This window comes from Anabrus simplex, chromosome 9 (assembly GCF_040414725.1).
Source record: "Anabrus simplex isolate iqAnaSimp1 chromosome 9, ASM4041472v1, whole genome shotgun sequence".
Taxonomy (NCBI): Eukaryota; Metazoa; Arthropoda; class Insecta; order Orthoptera; family Tettigoniidae; genus Anabrus; species Anabrus simplex.
The window spans coordinates 94,952,126-94,964,410 of record NC_090273.1 but is presented as its reverse complement, the minus strand read 5'-3'; the positions used below and the strand labels follow the sequence as shown (position 1 = coordinate 94,964,410).

The following is a 12,285-nucleotide window of genomic DNA, read 5'->3' as shown; positions in this document are numbered from 1 at the left end:
AGAACAACGAAACTGTAGCATGGCTTTCTAGTCTTGTTGCAGGTATACAACCGTGGGAAGGAGCCAGGCTCACAATTGTGGGCATGGACAAACTCCTTTCCTACAAGAGAGTCATGGTCTGGATACCAGGACAACCAAAGGACAATAATGTCCTTTTGGGAAGAATGGCACGCCAGAACCATGGCTTAAATCCCACCAGCTGGAGGGTCTACGACCGCAAGGAGGAGAAGAGAGGTGTCCGCCTTGTGGTCAGCATGGACTCCAGGGATGTGGAGAAAGTGGTGGGGAAGAAGATCTTCTGCGGGGTGCATGTGGCTACCTTCACCTTGGTGGAGGGCAAGCATGACAAGCAGAGGACCAACCCCACCACAGAAAAAATCGAGACCAGCAGGGGCAAAGAGCTGGAGCCCGGACAGGAACCAGGGCCAGCCAAGCCCCAGGATCCATCGCGGGAGACGGAGCTGCAAGTTCCGGAGACCGCATAAGGTAAAGTATTCTATGAAAGTAAAGAATGATTACTTTCATACAAGCAAATATACAACATTGTATAGCGGCCTCTAGGGTACTTAATAGAAGTATCCAGAAAGGCGGGTTTTCGGTCGCCCTGATACAGGAACCCTGGCTTAGACAGGGGCATATCATGGGACTAAAATGTGCAGGTTTCACGCTATTCAGTAGAATAGCAGAGGAGAAGCCTAGAGCATGTATACTAGTTAAGGATCATAACGCTTGGGCTATACCGGGTTTCATTAGTAGAGACCTGGTAGCAGTCCTAATGAGATATGAAGAGGGCGGACAGCCAAGAGACTTGGTTGTCTGTTCTGCATATTTCCCAGGAGACTCTGAATCTCCACCCCCGCCGGAGGAGTTCAAGAGACTGGTGATATACTGTAGGAAACAAGGATTAAACCTCATAGTAGGATGCGATGCCAATGCTCTTCATAGCATTTGGGGAAGCAAAAATACAAACCGAAGGGGAGAGCACTTCATAGAATTTCTATGTACAACTGATCTTGAGATCATGAATATTGGCGATACCCCTACCTTCATTAATAATAGGAGCGAAGGGATCATAGATCTTACCCTGGGTTCCATGGGAATCATGCAGGAATTTAAAGACTGGAAAGTCTCTTTGGAGCCTTCCTTGTCATATCATAGACACATTGTGTTTTATATAGAGGGCTCCATCGAGATCCCGTCTTACAGAAACCCTAGAAGAACCGATTGGATATCTTTTAGGGAGGACGTGAGGAGGGGACTGGAGGGAGGACCCTCAAACATAATTAAAAACAAAGAGGAGCTGGAGCTCAGTGTGAGTTTTCTCACACGGACACTGGTTACCTCTTATGAATTAAACTGCCCTATTGTTAAGGCAAAGAGAGTAACAGGAAGCTTCAAGTGGAATAGTTATCTTGAACACCTGAGGAGAAACACACGAAGGCTCTGGAATAAATACAGGGAACTTCAGGATCAAGAAAGCCTAGATTCTTACAAAGAATCACAAAGAAGGTACAAGTCAGAAGTCAGAAAGGCTTCTAGGAAATCTTGGAGACAATTTTGTGACTCCATTGAAAGTCAACATGAAGCGGCAAGGCTTCATAAAATTTTAACCTTGGATAGAAGGGCAAGGCTGGGCTCACTGGAGACTCCTTCTGGTGGATACACATCCACAGAGGGGGAGACCCTGAGCTTACTGCTTGATGCCCACTTTCCAGGTTCAGTAATCACGAATTGTGAGGTAGAATCGAGCGGATCCTTCAGACCCGATAAAAGTGGCTGGAGGGAAGCCGCAGAGATTGTCACCCCAAGAAGGGTTAAGTGGGCATTAGAATCCTTTGCCCCTTACAAAAGCCCAGGTGTGGATGGGATCTTCCCAGCGCTTCTTCAGGAGGCGGGAGAGGTCCTTATACCATACCTGGTTAGAATTTTTAGAGCCTGTCTCACTATGGGGTACGTGTACTCCTTGTGGCGTCAGGCGAAGGTGGTATTTATACCTAAACCCGGAAGGTCTTCATATACTAGACCTAAGGATTATAGACCCATTAGTCTAACGTCTTTTCTACTTAAGACTTTGGAAAGACTGGTGGATAGACATATCAGGGAGAAAGTATTAAGAGACTTTCCCCTGCATTCCCACCAACATGCATATCAACCAGGGAAGTCGGTTGAGACGGCACTGCACCAGCTGGTTTCTAGGCTGGAGAGTGCCTTGGATCAACAACAACTTGCCATGGTTGTATTCCTAGATATAGAAGGGGCCTTTAACTATACATCTTTGGGCTCCATAGAACGTAGTCTAGAGAGAAGAGGAGTGAGCAGGATGCTCATAAAATGGATTATGGCCTCACTGCAGGGCCGTCAAGTTCTGTTTACCCTCAACGCTGTAATGTTGAGAGCTAATATAGACAGGGGGTGTCCACAGGGAGGAGTATTATCACCAACATTATGGTGTCTGGTAGTGGATGAACTACTTACCAGGTTAAATGTTGGAGGAATATACGCCCAAGGCTATGCAGACGACATAAGCCTGATGGCGGTAGGAAATTTCCCCAGTACGGTTTCCGAACTCGTACAGAGCTCTCTACGTAGGGTGGAAAGATGGTGCCATGAGACAGACTTGTCGGTTAATCCCGATAAGACAGAGCTTGTGGTATTTACCAAGAGGAGGAGGCTAGACGGACTGTCAGAGCCTTTCCTATTTGGGAAAAAATTAGTTAAGACAACTTCGGTTAAGTACCTAGGGGTAATCCTTGAGGCAAGACTGAGTTAGAAGAAACACATAGATCATAAGGTGGATAAGGCTCGCAAGATTATGTGGGCCTGTCGCAGGGCCGTCGGGAAGACTTGGGGCCTAAGACCTAAGGTGGTCCAGTGGCTCTATATCTCCATTGTACGGCCCACGATCACCTATGCATCTATAGTTTGGTGGCCAGGCTCAGAGAGTAAAACTGTGAGCACCAAGTAAAACAGTGTCCAAAGACTTGCGTGTCTAGGAATAACAGGGGCACTGGATACTACACCATTATGTGCAATGGAGGCCATCCTAGGTTTTCCCCCTTTGCATTTATATGTTAAGGTAATAGCGGGAATGAGTGGCTATCGCCTTTGGTCACTCGGAGGATGGTCCCTCAAAAACCTGAATAGAGGTCATGCCTCTATTCTTACAAGGCTTCACCAGACTTGCCCTATGACAATGATGATCGGGGATCTGATGAAGCCTAGCTTTAATTTGAATTATAAATTTACAGTGGTGATACCCACAAGGGAGGAGTGGGCCGCGGACACTGGGGCCCGTCTTAAGTCTGGGGGCTGTACGTGGTACACAGATGGCTCGCGGACGGAGACGGTCACAGGCGCCGGGGTCTGGGGGCTGTACGTGGTACACAGATGGCTTGCGGACGGAGACGGGCACAGGCGCCGGGGTCTGGGGCCTAAGACAAGGCTCTCCCTTCCTATGGGTAAATATGCTACTGTTTTCCAGGCTGAAGTATATGCAATACTAGCCTGTGCTGTAAATATATGGAATATGCCTGGACACAGAAGACATATCACTATTTGTAGTGATAGCCAGGCAGCGCTAAAAGCACTATGTGCAGTTAAAACAACATCAAAACTGGTATGGGAATGCCAAAGGATGTTAGATCAGCTGTGTGAGCTTAGCTCAGTTACCCTATCATGGGTTCCTGGGCACACAGGTATCAGTGGAAATGAAGAAGCTGACAAACTAGCGAAACAGGGCTCAATGGGTTCCTTTATAGGACCAGAGCCCTTCCTGGGAGTGTCGCTCCGAAGTGTGAGACTGGCAATATCCCAATGGATAAACCAGTCTCACCTAGATATTTGGAAGAGGTTAACCATAGCAAGACAGGCACGTGAACTTATCAAAGGGTCTAGTCAAAGCTATAAAAAGGTCCTAATGATTTTGAATAGGACCAGAATGAGAATGGTAGTTGGACTGTTAACAGGCCACAATACCTTACAGAGACACCTACACATCATGAAAATCACCCAGGACCCGATGTGTAGAAGATGCGGTAAGGAGGAGGAGACCTCCGCGCATGTGTTATGTCAGTGCGAGGCTTTTGCAAGCACTAGACATCGATTCCTGGGCTCACATTTTGTGAGCCTGGAGGACATCAGGAATGCCAAAATCCGGACACTGGTATCCTTTATAGGAGCACTAGGGCTGGAGTAGGCAAACCCGTTCAAGGGGCACAAAGGGTCTTCATAGACCTACGTGTGGAGCTCTGCGAAAACAGGGCTCACCCATTTCTTATCTATCTATCTCTATCTAACACTGATATTCATGAATTTGTATTTTTGTTGCTAAGTCCATATCGACGCCGAGCCACGAGAAAATGGGTAAAAAGAATTTAATGAAAATCGGTATATAGAGTCGGGGAATAAAATACTACAGTCTGAGCTATAAACAATTTTATTCACCCTGGATGAAATTGTAGTTTAGGGGAAGGCGCCTAAAATTTAATTTTTAAATATCTACGTTTTTTGTCCTATCGAAAAGTACTACGTAACAAAGGTTACAGAGAATACAATTTCCGATCATTTATGTTTTATTCTGTTTTACCGTACTGACTATGACGAGTGGTATTTCAGAGCCGGAAGAAAACTAAATGTGAAGGCCTACAATATCGAAAGCGCATAACATTAAGAATAACATTACATAGCAGCAATAGTAGTAATAGTAGTAGTAGTATGACCTGGTCTAGAATAACTATTTAGGCCTATTCCAAATCATAGCACCACAATTCACTAAATAACTCAAAATTCAACTCTGAAAAAACCATTTCTTAAGAAAAACTTCTTTCTCTTCACTTTTATTACGTTCTCATTCATTTTATTCCAAATTATCAGTGAAGAGGGGGTTTCTCCTCTGACTTGGAGGAAAAATTTGCCTCTAAGTCAGACAGATTTTTCCACCGCCAGTGTAGTGAATTGATATTTTCTGACTCATCGGATATTCCTAGGAAACAGATTAGTAAAAGGGCATAGTTTTTGCCCTGGGAGTCTCCACTATTCGACCCTCTCCCCGCCGGAAAAAGACGAAGAGTGTTCACGAATCACAGTTGTCTGCGGGTTGGTCATTCCAGCTCTGGAACTTTGGACTGTTATATCGGCAGTGTAGTCCTGTTTGTTAAAAGTGAGAAAATGTGCGGTGTTTCGTTTGATCGGGTATTTCATATGAAAGCATTGCTTTTAATTGCGCCATTCCTACTGACGTCATTGTAATGACCTATGTTCATTTCAGTTGGGAAAACCACTAAGACAGTCTTTCTAAGGATGTAAAAAGGCAGGTGGAGAGTGAGTATCTAGCATTATAATGAAAACTCCCCAACCTGATTGTGACTGATGGTATGCAAGCAGGTCTACCATTATGGTGAAAATTCCCTAACTCAGTCTCCATATGAGAAAAGATGTTTGGTGACTTCCCCGTCGCGTTTCTAGGGTAATGTTAAGAGTTATGCAATTTAATACAATCTTGCTCACAACGTGTACACTAGAATTCCGTATACAATGTAGAATTCTGTTGCGAAGCACGGGTACATCAGCTAGTCCAATAACTAAAACAAATGCACAAACACACACAAATGACATTAAAAAGTATTTAAAACATCTGGGATGAACTATATGCACAACATGTAAAATATGACAAAATTAAAATCAGGTTTTAAAATTCTTAGATGTGTTGCATTGTGTTGAAATGTTCCATTAGTGCTTGTTGTTAAAATATCGTGAAAATGCTGAAAAGTTCCTCTGTTGGACATTGTCAATGGTTGAATCATGGACGGCACATGAAGATATGGTTAAATAACTGGCAAATTCTTAATTTGTAGCTGGTAGACGTTCTCAATTCAATGTGGTGTCCATGAAATTAACCTTTCATTGTGGCATGTGTGTGACCTATTGTTGTGTGCCTCATACTAATGGTTGTCGCACCATGTGCCACAGTGAAAGGTTAACTTCATGGGCACTGCACTGAATTGCAAATGTCTACCAGCTACAAATTAAGAATATGCTAGTTATTTAATCATATCTTCATGTGCCGTCCTTTATTCAACCAGTGACAATGTCCAACAGAGGAACTCTTCAGCATTTTCATGATATTTTAACAACAAGCACTAACGTAACATTTTAACATTATTTTATTTATATCATATCAGAAGCATACATAAGTTTTAAGTTAAATATGAGGAAAGAACATAAAACAAAATATAAATTCTTCAGTGACGAAGAGCCACATTAAACTATGTGAGCCCAAAACCTTGCAACATCAAGTGCATTTGGCTTCGCTTTAACCAGGTCTTTGTTGTGCAACTGAATGGGCATGAACTACATTGCAGCAAATGGGCTGTGGTCTTCTCTTCTCCACATACACACAAGGTACTGTCCACTTCGAAACCCTATTTCTTCTGGTTGACCCTGCACCACATAATACCAGAGCGCAGTCTATTCAGCGCTCTCCAATTCACCCAATCTGTAACATGGCCAGGAGAGAGTTCCTCTTTTGGGATCATCCATTGACTGATACTCGTATGTTGACTTCTGGCACGCCATTCTTGAATTCTTGCTTGCTGCGCTGTTCCTGCAAGTGTTTCGGTTACTCTCAAGAAGATTTCCCTAGACATGGTGGCTCATATCCCAACAAAGGGTGGGCTTCAGATGTCAACATCTTTCTCTTTTCTTTCTTGGCTGCCACTTCACGGTGGATAACGAGAAGTACTATCCCTGCAAGGCAATACACTTTTTCTAAAGGTGTAGGTCTCAAACATCCAGTAATAATATGGCAGGTCTCGTTGATGCTACTGCTTTGGCATGGGAAGATTTGTACCACACCAGGCATGCATATTCAGCTGCGGAATAGCAGAGCGAAAGGGCAGCTGTCCTCACTGTGTCTGGTTGTGCTCCCCAAGATGTTCCAGTTATCTTCCACACAATATTGTTTCTAGCAGCCACTTTCTGTTTGATGTTCAAACAATGTTTTCTGTAGGTTAAGGCATGATCCAGAGTGACTCCGAGGTACTTCAGGGTAGGACAGTGTTTTAATGCTATGCCTTGCCACGTGACGTTCAGAGTTCGGAAAGATTCTCTGTTGTTTAGATAGGAAACACAGGTTTGCGTCTTAGTTGGGTTTGGTGTTAATTGATTCTTCTTGTAATAGCCAGCGAGAGTGTCTAGAGCTTTGGACAATGTTTGTTCAATCATCTCAAAGTTATCCCCCTGAGAAGTGATGACACAATCATCAGCATAGATGAAACTATTCGTCCTGGCAGGAAGAGGATGATCATTGGTGTAAATATTGAAAAGCATTGGTGCCAACATGCTTCGCTGAGGTAGTCCACTTTTCTGTATCCTCCACCTACTTCTTTTTCCCTGGAACTCAATGAAGAAACAAGTAGGTTTCTAATGGCACAAGTCAGATGAAAGTCTTTTGTCACGCTATATACCTTTTCTAGGAGAATTCGGTGATTAACAGCATCATATGCTGCCGAGAGATCTATAAATGCAGCTCCTGTGATTTTCCAGCTTTGAAAACCATCTTCTTTGTGTTGACTTAATTTTAACACCTGCAATGTGCAGCTTTTTCCTCTCCTGAAACCAGCTTGCTATGGAATCAGAATTGGCTCAATTTTATCTGTCAATGCATCTAAGAATTTTAGAGCCTGATTTTAATTTTGTCATATTTTACATGTTGTGCACATAGTTCATCCCAGATGTTTTTAACATTTTTTAATGTCATTTGTGTGTGTTTGTTCATTTGTTTTAGTTGTTGGATGTGTTTTTACAGTTTTGCAGCTGATGATGGCAAGCCAAGGCTGAAACTATTTCCTAGTTTAGAAATGTAATGTAAACATTGCATAATATAGTATTGAAAAGGTGGACCATTATGACATAAGTTTAATTATTATTGTTAGTGTTCTAGGGTTAAGAGATATTTCCTAATTTAGTTTGACTTGTCTGGAAGAGCTTCTCAGACTAAAGGATTCAATTGAACTTCAGTAATATAAACCCATCACTTTCTAATTAAGAATAATTCTTTGTGTTTAGTACCCATTTCAGTTGTACTTACTTGTTGTGGTGTAGCACAATGATGGAATGCATTCAGCTTCTGCAGCTGAGTATAGATGTATACAACATCATAATGTTTGCAGACTCTCATGGTGTCAATGAATTCCTGCATGGTCCTCCAATCATCCAGTGTCATGCGTATCTTGATTGGTGGTCTAGAAAAATCAACTGGTAGTTGAAATACAAACTACAGAAGACAGTAAAGATAATTCACTTGGGACTAATCACTTTCTTAAAAGTAATTTATGGTCGGAAAGTAAAATTTGAATATCATTAACATAAAGCATTGTCGTCTGCGACAATTAACACTGTTTAATAGAAAATATTGAAACCTGTCAACCATTATTTTCTTGTTTCATGATCTTATAATCCACATATTTACTCCATCTGTATGTATAAAGTTTAAAATGCAATTAACAGAATATCTGGGAAATGAGAAAACAGATAATGAGAGCACTGTCACACATGCATTGACATGAAATAATGTCCAATGAAAGATATCTGGTATCAAAATAAGCGTGAAACCTCAAACAATAAGAATCGCTGCCATCATGAATCTTATATGGTGTTGATCAGCCATGCTGATAAATACAAGTTGTTCTAATACCTCTGAGAACTGAAAACTAACTGAGAAATATTACTTACTATCTTAAAGGCTTTATGGCATAAGGCAATGAATATCACATCCTACAAGAAAGAGATGGCAAGCTACTTAATGCATATAAGTATATAATTGTAGTGAGTATCTTACTACACGTAGGCCTAATGTAATAATTGAAATGTGTGTTATACTTTCATTTCTTTTTCAATTTGCTTTACTTTATTAGGAAGCCATATTTTTTCAGTATCAACTCAGTGAATATAACTTAAAAGCGTATCGGTCAGTCGAAACATAAATTACAACAAATTACAACAATTATAACATAACTGTAAAAAAACAACGCTCTAATAGCCAGGCAGAGTGGCTCAGACGGTTGAGGCGCTGGTCTTCTGACCCTAACTGAGTAGGTTCGATCCTGGCTCAGTCAGGTGGTATTGAAGGTGCTCAAATACATCAGCCTCATGTCGGTAGATTTACTAGCACATAAAGGAACTTCTGTGATACTAAATTCTGGCACATCGGCATCTCAAAAAACCGTCAAAGTAGTTAGTGGGACGTAAAGTCAATATTATTTAAATTTAAAAACACAAGAACATCCTCAGATTCAATCAAATCACTATTAATACATGTCTATTGTATATAAAAGGTGGTCAGAAGCAACATGGACTGGGTATATAAGGGTTCTTCATACTGATTAATAATTTTAAAAATAATAATTAGATATCTTGCACTGTTGTCATTTTATCAGCTGCTGAAGTTAGTCTGATCAATTTGCGTGCAAATTCAAATGGGCTTTGCAGTGCAGTGTTGCTAAATATGCATGTGGCTTAAGACTGGTTTGAGAGCACCAATCAACCCGCTGACAAAGGTTTTTGCGTTCCACCTTTCCCTCATCACCTACATAGTAAATGAAGATCACAACAATATTTCACACTATTTTTCTTTAGTGCTCAATAAATCCCACAGGAGGATACTCTGACCTTAAACATCTGGCATGTGGTATATAATAATGTCTTACAAGGAACTGTTTATTTCATTTCCACATATTTATTCTAAACCGTTATCATGCTTTTACTCGCTTGTTGTACACAATACGTAATATAACCAAGTAGCACTTCCCCTCCTCTCTCCTCCAAACAGAGTTATTGATTATTGCCTTCCTCTCAATCCCCTACATATCAAACATCAACCACAACAAGGGGATTGGCTTCATTCCAAACAAAGTTGCTGGATTACATGTTATAATTCTCATATTTTGGTCCATATTGAATTGTACAATAAAGTCAAAGAAATATTAATGTTTATTTATTCCACCTATTCAATACATAAAAAGTGATTTTAAATTATAGGGTCATGTTTCGCCCTTTACTTAAGGGCATCTTCAGCCTAAATCTCAATCTGAAAGATAAAAAATCAGAAAACATTTTCTCTTCAACTCAACTTTACGTTAACCAATTTAACATTAATAAAGAGACTTCAAACCAAATTTCCCTTTCAACTCTACACAAGAAGCTACAGTCGCTCCTTCCAGCTAATATTTAACACAGCTGCTTACCATTGAGCACTCTTCTTCACTCGTGCTTTAAGAAGACTATAGATTTATCTCTTCACACAAGATTTACAACAATCTAACCACTTTATATGTTATTATAAACCCCACTTAAAATATCAAGCATTTCCCTCGCCCCTACAGCATAATTTAAGTGAGCGGCAGAAACGTCTCATTACTAGCTTTAAATTGTATTTAAACTCCACTTGGAGTAATCAGCAACATTCTTCATCATTATTCTGACGTTTGAACTGTTTAGGATCCAAACTTTTCTCTAACACCCTCAACCAGGATTCAACGTAGCAATTTGCGTTCTTATAGAACTACAAATATACAACTTGTTACCACATTTTTAGACAAGGACATTCAAGAAAGTGTATAAATTACATCTATTTGTTTGTAAGACTTTATTAAGACTTTATTTTTAAGAATATCTTAACTATTTCCTACATCATCCTCACATTCATTTGTAATTTTTTTTTTAATCAACCACAATTAAGAACAATCAGGATCCTGATTTTTTATCTTTCAGATTGAGATTTAGGCTGAAGATGCCCTTAAATAAAGGGCGAAACATGTCCCTATAATTTAAAATCACTTTTTATGTATTGGATAGGTGGAATAAATAAACATTAATATTTCTTTGACTTTAAAGTTGCTGGAGGTTAACAAACGGTTAGTAACTTGAGATAAGTACAGAAAACTTTCTCACATTTACTAAGGTGACAGTAGAGGACTTCTGCATCCATAATTTTGTCTCACTTGTTCATAACATCACCAATTCACAACCACTGATAAGCTGTCCACCTCTATAGTGTAACGATTAGCACTACAAGTGGCTGTCCTCGGAGGGCCGGGTTAAATTCCTGGTATTGTCAGAAATTTAAATTAACAGGAGGGTGAGTACATGGTTAAAAAGGTACATGCATCTCACTTCCAATGGGGGTATGCCTGAAAAGAGCTGTACCACCTCAAGATGAGGACATTAATTTACTGCGTTTTCTTATTGATAATTTACAGAACATAAACAATATTGTAAATACAAACGCATGGTTAAAAGTGATTTGATAGAATCTGAAGATATTCTTGTAGAACAAAACATGTCATTATTTGTTTATTAGTATGTTAGTTTTTACAGGTAACTTATAGTGTTATACAGGGTGTATCCAAATTACACCAACAAAAAATAATCAATCAGGGATGCTCCTTCAAAATAGCCGTAGTTGGCCACTATGCACATCCGCCAGTGTTCATATAGCTGTTGGAAACAGCCGCTGAAAGATATTGGCAGGAATATCTTGCACAACTTCTCTTGTGGCAGTAATAATCTCCTCAGCTGAATGAAATCTACACCCACTCAACTTTGCTTTCAATCTGGGAAAGAGAAAGAAATCCCTAGGTGCAAGATTAGGTGAATACAGACGGTGTGGCAAAACGGTGATCTGTTGCCTTGCGACTTCCTTTTGGAAAAGCACAGAGTGATGTGCTGGGACGTTGTCATGTAGCAACATCCAGTTCTTCCTGCACCAAAGCTCAGGATGCTTACAACGAACTGAATTGCATAAACGGCGAAGGATCTGCTTGTAGTGCGTCTTATTGACACTTATTCCTTATGGGAATTCCATTGAGCCAACAAACAGTTCAAGCATCACCCTCCCGTTTGACCTGTCTTGTCGAAATTTCTTTTTCCGTCGTGGTGATGATGAAGATTTCCAGGTGGCCTATTGTCGCTTCAGTTGTGGTTCGTAAAGAAAACACCATGTTTTGTTTCCTGTTATGATCTGGATGAGAAACATACCATCATCATCAGCACTAGTGATCAGGTTACCGCAAATGGTAATGTGATCGTCACATTGGTCTTGCATCAGGATGTGTGGCACACTGTGCTGTGTAACAAGCGGCATGTTCAGATCATCAGACAGAATTTTGTGGCACGTACCATGGCTGACTCCTACTGTTGCTGCAAGATCATCTGTCGGTTGGGAGCAGTTGGCATACACCAGCATACCAACTTCTTCGATCTTGCGTTGTTTGCACCGTTTGTAGCTGA

The 12,285-nt window shown here is 40.7% G+C and overlaps 1 protein-coding gene across 1 annotated transcript in view; it reads right to left on the bottom strand.

Annotated features, from left to right (window-relative positions):
• The window catches only part of LOC136880883 (snRNA-activating protein complex subunit 1), a 64,077-nt gene that overhangs the window by 12,841 nt on the left and 38,951 nt on the right, over positions 1-12,285 (bottom strand). Inside the window, exon 3 of the mRNA XM_067153416.2 lies at positions 8,087-8,240. Coding sequence (XP_067009517.1) covers positions 8,087-8,240 — 154 coding nt within the window. The remainder of the gene's footprint in view (positions 1-8,086; positions 8,241-12,285) is intronic.